The 10,325-nt window shown below is 47.4% G+C and overlaps 1 protein-coding gene across 1 annotated transcript in view; it reads left to right on the plus strand.

The window, feature by feature from the left end:
* The window catches only part of LOC121317878 (phosphatidylinositol 3,4,5-trisphosphate 5-phosphatase 2B-like), an 18,416-nt gene extending 8,411 nt beyond the window's left edge, over nt 1–10,005 (plus strand). The window contains 20 exon segments of the mRNA XM_041253974.1: nt 299–335; nt 606–713; nt 821–943; nt 1,027–1,141; nt 1,332–1,432; nt 1,696–1,798; nt 2,109–2,305; nt 2,533–2,650; nt 2,986–3,079; nt 3,410–3,551; nt 3,631–3,730; nt 4,132–4,220; nt 4,922–5,003; nt 5,680–5,793; nt 6,229–6,308; nt 6,311–6,316; nt 6,403–6,490; nt 6,783–6,938; nt 7,372–7,453; nt 7,837–10,005. Coding sequence (XP_041109908.1) covers nt 299–335; nt 606–713; nt 821–943; nt 1,027–1,141; nt 1,332–1,432; nt 1,696–1,798; nt 2,109–2,305; nt 2,533–2,650; nt 2,986–3,079; nt 3,410–3,551; nt 3,631–3,730; nt 4,132–4,220; nt 4,922–5,003; nt 5,680–5,793; nt 6,229–6,308; nt 6,311–6,316; nt 6,403–6,490; nt 6,783–6,938; nt 7,372–7,453; nt 7,837–8,155 — 2,254 coding nt within the window. The 3' untranslated portion in view covers nt 8,156–10,005.
* The last annotated feature ends 320 nt before the right edge of the window (nt 10,006–10,325 follow it).

A 10,325-nucleotide genomic window follows, 5' to 3' on the forward strand; every position in this document is an offset into this window, starting at 1 on the left:
ATCTGAAAATAGGTAATGAGGGACAGAACCTCACAAGCGTTGTGTCCTGCCACTGCGTATTGACAGCAACACCAAAGGAAACACGTGCCATTTGATGGAGCTGGTGTTAAGAGCTGAGCAGACACTTTGCAGGTGTCGTCTGTGTTACACAAGTACAAGTCTAGCAACTCAAGAGCAGCTCCAGAACTCAGGTCAGAGCACCACAGAGCATGATTGGGAAACTCATATAAGGTAAGAAAATGGTACTCTTGTACCAAACACACTGTTGTTTCTCTTGGTTCCTGCTCCCTGCCCTCAGTGAGATTGATCTAAGCCTGTCCAGTCTGGAGACCCTGGTAAGTGTTTGATGACCCAAGCCCGTCCCTGACCTCGGCTAAGACACAGGTAGGACGCGCTTTATTAATTTACACCAACCTTCGAAGTAGTAGTAGTAGTAATAGCCTCTATTTAATTTGCTCTTCATAAAATAAACTTGGCAATGTGTATCTGTATCTACGCGGGAAAAAAGCCCCTCTGGCAAAATGCCAGCCCTCTAGTGGAATATAGCTTGTGTTAGAAACGATTTACCATGTGACCCTGTCATGACCTTTCTCTAACCTCTCTCCACTCCCCTCCCCTCACAGGGTGTGCCAGGAGGGGGAGCCTCTGATCTGGAGAGACTCATCATTAAGATCTCCTCCCTGAACAGCCTGCTGTCCTCACTGGAGAGAAAGGTACTGGGATAAAAAATGGAAAAAACGAAACTCAACAAACCAGTTTGAAGAGAGGGTTCCTAATTGTGGGTGATGGCATTCTCTCACTTGTTCCTTTTCTTGGTCAGGTGCTGAAGGCCCTACAAGAGGCAATGTCCAATCACAGCCTGACAGTGCCGCCTGCCCCGCCCACTGGGACCGTCCCCATCGCTCGCACAAACACCAGAGCCATGCCTGTTCACACCTTCCAGGTGATCTTTCTACCTGTTTGAATGCATTGATCAGATCAGTCTGTCTGGTGAAGGTGTGTCACTCTGTCTGTCTGTCTGTCTAGGTGAAGGTGGGTCGTGCTGGCAGGCTGGCTCTGCATATTGATGTGGACAGAGGGCGGCTGATCTTCGATAAGAGACCCGGGGTCTCACACAAGGAATGCATCTCGCACGACAGGAGTGAGCGCGCGCTTTCTCTGACACCATCGTTGCGTTCATTGACATAACAGGGGAGTGACAATAATAGCCAACGAAATAGAACATGGCAAGGGAATTATTATTAAAAATGTTTTCTTGTTATCTGTAACCTTTCTCTCTCTCTCTCTCTCTCTCTCTCTCTCTCTCTCTCTCTCTCTCTCTCACTGCTCAGTCCTGCAGCTGGTGAAGTACCGGAGTGCTCAGAACCGGCTTCGGATGGTCCTGGACTCCCAGAAGAACCAGCAGAGAGAGGTCATGTTTCAAAACGCCCGGGTGAGTACGGGACTACACAACAACAACACTGACAGCTAGATCCTTTTCCTTTTCCACATATTCTTTTCATCTCACTGCCCTACATCTCAAAATATTTCTAAAACACATGGTGGGCTTGGTTTTTAGAACCAAGAAATCCTTGAACCCGTATCTTTCTTCTGGTGGACAGAGCGCAATTGCAAGACAACCCCTGATCCCTGCTTACCACGGCTCTTGTTTAGTAAGTGATGATTCCAATGGCTGTGCTCTCGGTCTCTCTGTAGAAGAGGGAGGCGTTCTGCCAGCTGCTCCAGCTCATGAAGACGAGGCACTCCAAGCAGGATGAGCCCGATGTCATCTCCGTCTTCGTGGGCACCTGGAACATGGGTAACCGTGGGGATGGGGCTCTGCTTCCAGGAAGAGGGGTCTCGGTCAAAATCAATTACAGGCCAAATCTGTGCTACCTAAATTCATTCAGAATAGCCCCCTTACATAAAGTCTTATTGTATGTGTTTTTGTGTCCCTCATGTGACCAGTCTTAAAATGCTTTTAAAAAAAAAAAAAAAAAAAAAAAAAAAAACCCTAATGTTTCAGTGCAGCAGTATGTAGTATTTATCCCCAATTTTCATTAATGTGGTGATCCATGCCCCTTTGTAGTTAAAAAATCCTCTTCTCTTGTCTCTCTCCTCCGCCTCAGGCAATACCCCTCCTCCCTGCGGCCTGACCTCCTGGCTCACCTCGACTGGTCTGGGGCGGGTGCAGGACGAGACCACAGCAGCGCTGCCCCACGACCTATATGCCGTCAGGACGCAGGAGAACACGCTGGGTGAGCGGGAGTGGGCCGAGCACCTGAGGGGGGCGCTGCGGAGCATCACAGACATCGACTTCAAAGTGGCCAGCAGCATTCGACACAGGGGGGTTATACAGTGTGTAAAGCAGCGCTGTCAATCTGACCTGTTATAGTTCACCAGAGCACTTTCAGTATGAAAACAGCCTACTGGGCATGTTTCACACCTTGATAGATGGTTAAGAGAACACTGCCGTCTGGTACTGGAAAGGGTCTTTCTTGCAGAGTGCAAGTCCCTGCTGTGACAGCCTGCATGTCCGTGTCCTTCCTGCAGGTGGCCCTGCAGTCTCTTTGGAATATCAAACTGGCGGTGCTGGTGAAGCCGGAACATGAGCACCGCATCAGCCATGTGGGCACTTCGAGTGTGAAGACTGGCCTGGGCAACACGTTGGGTATGAGAGAGATGAGAGAGAGTGCGTGTGTGTGTGTGTGTGTGTGTGTGTGTGTGTGTGTGTGTGTGTGTGTGTGTGTGTGTGTGTGTGTGTGTGTGAGAGTGAGTGCTTATTCTTGAGCACACGGAGTAACTTTAAAAAGGGTATCATATTTGTTACAAAGTGGAACTGAGTTTTTTTGTTGTGGACATCCTTCTGGGTTAAGGACACTGTGCTTTCTGTTGCTGGCCCTGGGTCTGTTGATATAGTTTGTGTGTCAGATACTTTTGACATTGCTATAGACTCATCATCCCAGGATAATGGTTCTCAGCAAGCTGCTGCCGCGTGTGTTTCAGGGAATAAAGGAGCAGTCGGGGTCTCCTTCCTCTTCAACGGGACCTCCTTTGGCTTCGTCAACGGCCACCTCACCTCCGGCAGTGACAAGACAATCAGATAAAAACGACAAAACTGACCTCGAACTGGATAACAACACAGGCTTGATGAGAAGCCCCTAGCTTCCTAGGCTGTTGAGACATTGATGAAGACATTATAATATTCCTTTAGTATTACTACATAAACTGGCATGTCTGCTTTTATAGTCATGGATGAACTGCATATATTAGTAGTGTAACATATGTGGAATATATGTGGAATATATGTTCCAATGAATGTTATTTTGTTAGAGGCTCTGGCCCCACCTGCCTGTTTCAGGTAGCGGCAGCCCTTCACAAGGTTTCTGTCTGTTTGTTTGATGAATAGTTCTGTGGTTTTCCAAACCTGCAGGAGGAACCAGAACTACCAGGACATCTTGCGCCTGCTGTCTCTGGGGGACAAGCAGCTGAGTGCCTTCGACATCAGCCTGCGCTTCACTCACCTCTTCTGGTGCGGAGACTTCAACTACCGGCTGGACCTGGACGTGGAGGTACACCCCTGTCTGCCTGTCTCGGCGCAGCCCCACACTCCTCTTCTCTAACTCTGGGACTCTGTGTCGCCCCCTGCAGGAGATCCTGAGACACGTCACCAAGCGAGAGTTCGAAGAGCTGATGTGTGCTGACCAGCTGACCCGTGAGTGCGACAAGAGGAAAGCCTTCCTGCACTTCAGTGAGCGGAGCGCCCTCTTCCTCTCGCACTGTGACCCTCTCTCTGTAGTACAGTTCAGTAAGGCTTAGTGAGAGCTTCGTAAAAACCCTGGTAAACCGTGGCAGTCTTTGTTCAGTGGATAAAAGCTTGATAAACAGCACAGTGTTAAGCAGGGTAAAGTATTACATGTCTACATGAAGAAATCCAACCAAATTAGTTAGAAGTGATGATGCCATGTGTTCCTTTGTATCTTTGTGAGGCTTAAAGACAATCTTAATTCTAGTGCATTTCAAATAATACCAGACAAAGTGGATTTACTGCCATCATCTGCTCTGACCAGCCAGTAAATCCCGTTCAATACCGTTGAATGGGAGACTGCCCTTGAGACTGCCCTTGGTTAATTCAGCTTTCTCTTTCTGCAGATGAAGAGGAGATCGCATTCCCGCCCACCTACTGTTACGAGAGGGGGTCCAGGGACTGTTACCTGTGGCAGAAATACAAGACCACTGGGGTGAGGCTCCTACACAGTGATCACAAATTACAAGACAAACACGTTTCATTCTGTATTACAAAACCTTGAGGCGCATTGCTTCGGCACAAAGATCAGGGTGCTTTTGCTCAGAAACTACCCCACATGATACTTCTGTCAGTTCGTGCTAGTACCCTCTCCACTGTAGTATTGTGGCTCAGTCAATGGTGTTGTAGCCTTTTGGTATCATGATATATTGTGGGTACTGTTATATTTCCCAACACTCCTCAGAGTGCTTTGATATACTTTGAGAAAGTATTACTACTACAGTTCAAAGAAGTGGAAACGAAAGAAAAAATCCACTTCCATATGTCTTACTACTGCAAGACTGAGAAGTGTAGTCGCTGGTTCCCCTTTCATTGTGACAAAAATCTTTTCTTTCTTTGCTTTGCTTTTTTTAACTGTCATAATACAATGCTCATAATAAAAACACATGTCTGCTTTCTGGTACCCAATCTCTTTGTAGGCTGTAGGTCCCATGGACTGATTGAAGCCAGACCATTAGAGAGCTAGCTGACCTACAGAATAGGAAGCGAATGATTAAGCATTTGAAATATGTGCGCACCCTGTAGTCTAATCCAAGATTTATAAAACTTGTGTTAGAATTGCTTTCAGGACCTCATTTGCACATGGACAGCAGCTGGACAGTAATGCGCGTCTCTTTCCGTTGTCTCTGTCTGAAGGTGCGGATCAACGTCCCCTCGTGGTGTGACCGTGTGCTCTGGAAGTCCTACCCAGAGACACACCTCGTCTGCACCTCCTATGGTGAGTCTGTGCCGAGCTGCTAACGCAAGAGCCAGGAGAAAGAGAAATCATAGAGAAAATATAGAGAATCACGCTTGCTCGGGTATTCCCAGAAGCAGACACAGTGATTGGAAATGACACATTTACATGATTTCAGCAAACTAGGACAGCTCCAGACCAGCTGTACAGTTCATCAGATCAGTCACGTTTTGAAGAGTTTCTCATTAATATAAGATGCTCCCTTCATGAACAATAGTTGAAAAAGGCACAGCTAATACATTGAAAATGCCCTTAAAAGAAATCCTAATGCTAACTTACTGTTTAATTCCTATGATGGAATATCAATACAATATCAAATCAACATCTCCCAATGGGTTCCATTTCATACCCTGTGGAACTCCTCTCCTGTTCTTTGCCTCATTCCAAGTCGGAGTGACATCACAGTTCATCTCGAAGACAGGTGAGGCCACGCCCCCAGCTCCCCAGTCTGTAGAGCTGTTTAGACACTGCCCTATTTGGCAGCATACAATTTCAACTCTTAGGGAGACAGCCTTTAAGTCAAGCAGACAAACATTTTTGCAATTGCATTCTTCATTGTACTGGAAAGAAACCCTAGAGATATCATCTGCCCCCTGCAGGTGAGGCTGTCCTTTAAAGTCTTAGTCAGGGGTCCCATTTGTCCTCTCTTCCTGTGCAGACCTGGGTTTGAGTGTGGAGCGAGCCTGCATTGAGCTGAAGGGGACTGAAGCCATTGTGAAGACCGCCAGCAAATCCAAGTTCTTTACTGAGTTCCACTCCTGCTGCCTGGAAGGTAGGGGGCGCTGTTTGGCTGCTATTACAACAACAATGAGATACTGTTTGTGTGGGTTTAAAGGATGCATTTCTAAAATCGTATCTTGATTATTGATCACTTAGCAGAATTTATATTTAGGAGTGTTTATATTAATATTAATATTAATTGGAAATCCCACATGTAACACTATGTTTAACACTTCAATCCATGTTGTATTAGAAAAATACCAATTTTAATTCTAAAACAAACAAGAACTACTTACAAGAGCCCTCAATTCAATGTGTGAGTAGTTTATTACCGGATTAGTAACTTTATTACTTGTGCTGCTGATGATTTGGTGTAAATATCTCTGAGAATCCAGCTCAGGGCATCACGCAGCATGTTTCTGCTGCGACCATCTTTTACACCCCCTGGATCTGATGTAATATTGCTGCTGTCCTGTGCCCTGTACAGAGTTCAGGAGGTCGAGTGAGAATGATGCTCAGAGCTGTGAGGTGACTGGATTCCTGAAGCTGGGCTGGTCAGCCAAACAGCTGCCAAGGTGAGCAGAGATCCATGCTTGCAGCACTGCGCCAGTGTGACTCTGGCAGTGCAATACCCTGACTATATTACACCCCCTCTCTTCAGCTCACCCCGATCCTGCCTGACATGGAGTACCTCCGGGATCAGCACTTGCTTCTCTCTGTCAAGTCCTGTGATGGATACGAGTCATACGGTGAGTGCAATCATTATCAGTATTGTCATTCCATACAATGGTAGTAGAAAACGAATCCTGGGCTTCCTATTCAATTTAATGCTACATGACAAACTTATTTACAGCTTAACTCCCAACTACAGCGCCGGTCAATGGCACACCTGTTTGATGAATTCCTGCTGATTATAAATCTCTGGTCTAGAATCTATCAGCTATTCAGATGCCAGTCCTATGATATTCCATGTGTACATTTGCAAGCCATTATAGAGCTGTGTGTCAATGCTGTACGCCTTGGCTCTGCCTCCACCTGCAGGTGAGTGCTGTATTGCGCTGCGTTCCCTCATCGGCAGCACTGCCCAGCAGTTCGAGATGTTCCTGACTCACCGGGCAGAGGAGATGGGCTCCATTCGCGGGTGTGTTCGTGTTTACGTGCCAAAGGACAGGCGCGGAACAAGAGAGAGGATCTACGGTAATCCCAGTCACTCAGAGGCACACCTAATTGAGGCTGTGCTGTTTGCAGAATGCAGATCCTTTGAGAAGGTTCCTCTTTTTGAGGTTGCTGTTTTCAAACTCCCATATTAAAGCAGATGCATCCTCAGTCAATGACATGCCGAGCAGACCAGAGGGGTCTTAACGGCTGTGGTTAACAGCTGTGGTTAAGACCTCCTTGCCTTGGATGAGTCACGTCAAGACCCTAAATGAACATGCATTTGAAATTGATAAGAGTTGAGGGATGAGGCAGTGTGGCTATGGAGATTAGAGAGGAGTGACTGGGAGGCAGTGTGGTCTGCTTTCTTTCAGTTTCACTGATATCAGTCTGATTGCAACAGCTGTCTATGTAATTATTGTTAATGTCTGCATGTGCTCTATTTTTCGCTTCTCTGAATGCTCATCTCCTGCAGAGTGCTTCTGCTTTGAGAAGGATGAGAACAGGGAGGTGAGAGGTGGGTTGTCTCCCCGGACACCCCTCAGCCATGGTGCAAGGTGAGGTGCGTGGTATTGCCCTACACGCTGACAGGAGTACATTTTAACACATGTTTTCCATGCATGTGATGTTCTGTTAGAATCAAACACCCCTGGTTTGAGAGCAGTCCAGAAACAGTTTTGCTTCAGTACTTCCTTGTGACCACAAGGGGGTGGTAAAGCTTGGGTAAATCTACTAAAAATTAACTTTCACAAGGTTCATCAGGCATATTGCTTTCCGATTGTGCAGTACAGGGATCGCTGCGGATAGCTTTATAAATAATATTTGAAGGTAGAATTGTGATGGCAGACCAATGTAGTTTTTAAATGCTTAGTACTCACACCTCCAGCCCCAGTGCTCTGCGTTATCAGAGCAGTAACTCTTTGCTTGTTTCTTGTTTCAGCAACGCTCCTGTCTCCTCTGAAACCCCCAGCAGCTACACCAACCCTGCCTACTTCATATTCGAAGCGGTCGTCCCGCCACAGAAAGGGCCCCCAGAGGGTGAGCGAACTCCACCAGCCAGTGAATCCCAGCCAGTGGGGCCCAAAGACCCCACCCTGCACCCCAAACTGCTGACGCAGGACAGCAAATACCCTCACAGAGCCAACTTTGCTGAAATTGAAATCCCGGGGTACACCCCACACTACCAGAGCTCCCGAGAATACACATCGGAGCCCGGCTCCTCCTACCAGCTCTTCCCTGCCAAGGACCAAGCCCAGTGAGCACAACCCAGCCCAGAGCAACACCAGAGACCAGCCTGTATAGCGACCAGTCCTTACAGTACAATGCCTCTTTGTATAAGGATCTGCCCTCTCTGAATAGGGACCAGCAGAACTACTATATGAAACATGCTGGTGTGTATGAAGAGCAGTCTTCATTCTATAAGGACCTGCACAAACTGAATAAGGACCTGCTCCTTTTCTACAAGGCACAAGTCAAGGATCTGTCTCTGAGACGCTCCCGAGCCGAGACTGCTGCTCCCTGGATCGTGGATCCTCAGTTTGGAAGCAACGCGGGAGACCAGTCCCTCACCGCGCTCCAGATTGCCAAATCACTCAGCGAAGTGGACTTCCAGCCAATCAGAAGCGAGTATTCAGTCCCCAGGGGGCGGGGGCGGGTTGCAGTGTTTGAGGTCCCTGCCTCCTCTGCTGTGTGGAGTCAAGGAGCCTGCTGGGAACCCCACCCAGGACAGGGAGAGGTATTGAGAGAAACATTCTCACTGTTATTGTAGGGGCTTTCATCTTTACGTTTCATTTTAGGTGGTTCATCAGAGCGTGAAAATGATCAATGAATCGATTTCATTAGATTGTACTGATAGCCGACAGCAAAACAGTCAAACAGTTTACCATTAACATGAAGCTCTAAAATACTTTTTTTGTTACCTTTTTAATACTAACTAATTCGATTAATAGGTTCACAATTAGTTTTTTTAACAAATAAAGCTGATAACGCAACATTCATAATCGATTAAATCCCTTAACTATTCTTCTTCTTCTTCTTCTTCTTCTTCTTCTTCTTCTTCTTCTTGCTATTGTTGTTATTGCTGATGTTGGCGCTGTTGTGATGCTGTCTGTCGCCCCCTGTGTGCAAGCGCTGGCAGTGCGCGATGTGCCAGGGACAGTGGGGGAGTGGCTCAGGGTGCTGGGGCTGCAGCGCTACGAGGCGGGACTCAGCCTGAAGGGCTGGAATGAGCTGGAATACTTCAGGTGAGGGGTTGGCTCCTCTGGGGCCAGCTCCAGCCCAGCAGGGGGACGGGTTTCAATGGAAACCAGAACTTCTGCTGAAAAGTGACATCACTGAAGAGGACTTGCTGGAAGCTGGAGTGAGGATCCCTGCCCATAGGAGGGTGATCCTGGAAAACCTTCGTGAAATCTGGGATTCTCGATTGGAGTTGTGGAAATAACAACTGCACTAAGATTGACCTCTTTCTCATCGTGGCTCGTGTGTCTGTGCTTGAATGAGCCGAAGAGACTATCATTGGAGCTCTGCAAGTTTTTATTCTTCCCTGTGTTTGAGAGATATCGCCTCCCGGTGGCCTGTTATCTGTTCACTTGAAAATAGACATCCAGTTGCTGCAATCCTCCTTATTGAATTATAAGGTTCATCATGCAGACAGCCAGGCTTATCCCAATTCGTCCCCTGGTCCTTCTGTGTCATGCATCATCTGTTTCTGATATCTCCTACTGTTTTGAAATTAAATATCGCATTTACCTTATATTCATTTCCAGCACAAGGATGTGCATTTCTTTATCAGGGATTAGAGCTAAACCTATTTCACAGCCACTCTTGTAATTACTTCTAAGACCCAATTCATTTCAGTTCTGTTTTATAAGCTAGCCACCCACACTGGTGCCTGGGTCCTCTGTCTGCTGCTTTCACATGCCATGGGCACCCTCTGAAAAGAGGAGCTGGCATGGTGGGGCTCAGCTAGCACAATAGAGCTTGGTGGTAACTTGGATCCTCAATAAAAGTTACCATAATAATTTGACATGCTGGATGACAGATTTATTTGTCTTTTTTTTTTTTTTTTTTTTAAATGTAGTTGTCGCCAATTGTTTTTTTTTCCCTCCCAATTCAGAATTTCCAACTGTTATTTAGGCTCAGCTCTCCGCTCCCACCCCCGCGCTGACTGGGGAGCGGCAAAGATGAACACACGCCATCCTCCGATGCTTGTGCCGTCTGCCGTCCGCTTCTTGTCACTCTGCAGACTCATCATGCAGCCACCTCAGAGCTACAGCGTCACAGGACAACGTAACTGGGCAGCTCACAGGCAAGTCCACAGGCGCCCGGCCAGACTACAGGGGTCACTGGTGCGCGGTGAGCCAGGGACACCCCGGGCGGCGCTCGGCCAATTGTGCACTGCCCCCTGGGAACTCCCGTCCACAGTCGGCA

This window comes from Polyodon spathula, chromosome 7, assembly GCF_017654505.1.
Source record: "Polyodon spathula isolate WHYD16114869_AA chromosome 7, ASM1765450v1, whole genome shotgun sequence".
NCBI classification, from domain to species: domain Eukaryota; kingdom Metazoa; phylum Chordata; class Actinopteri; order Acipenseriformes; family Polyodontidae; genus Polyodon; species Polyodon spathula.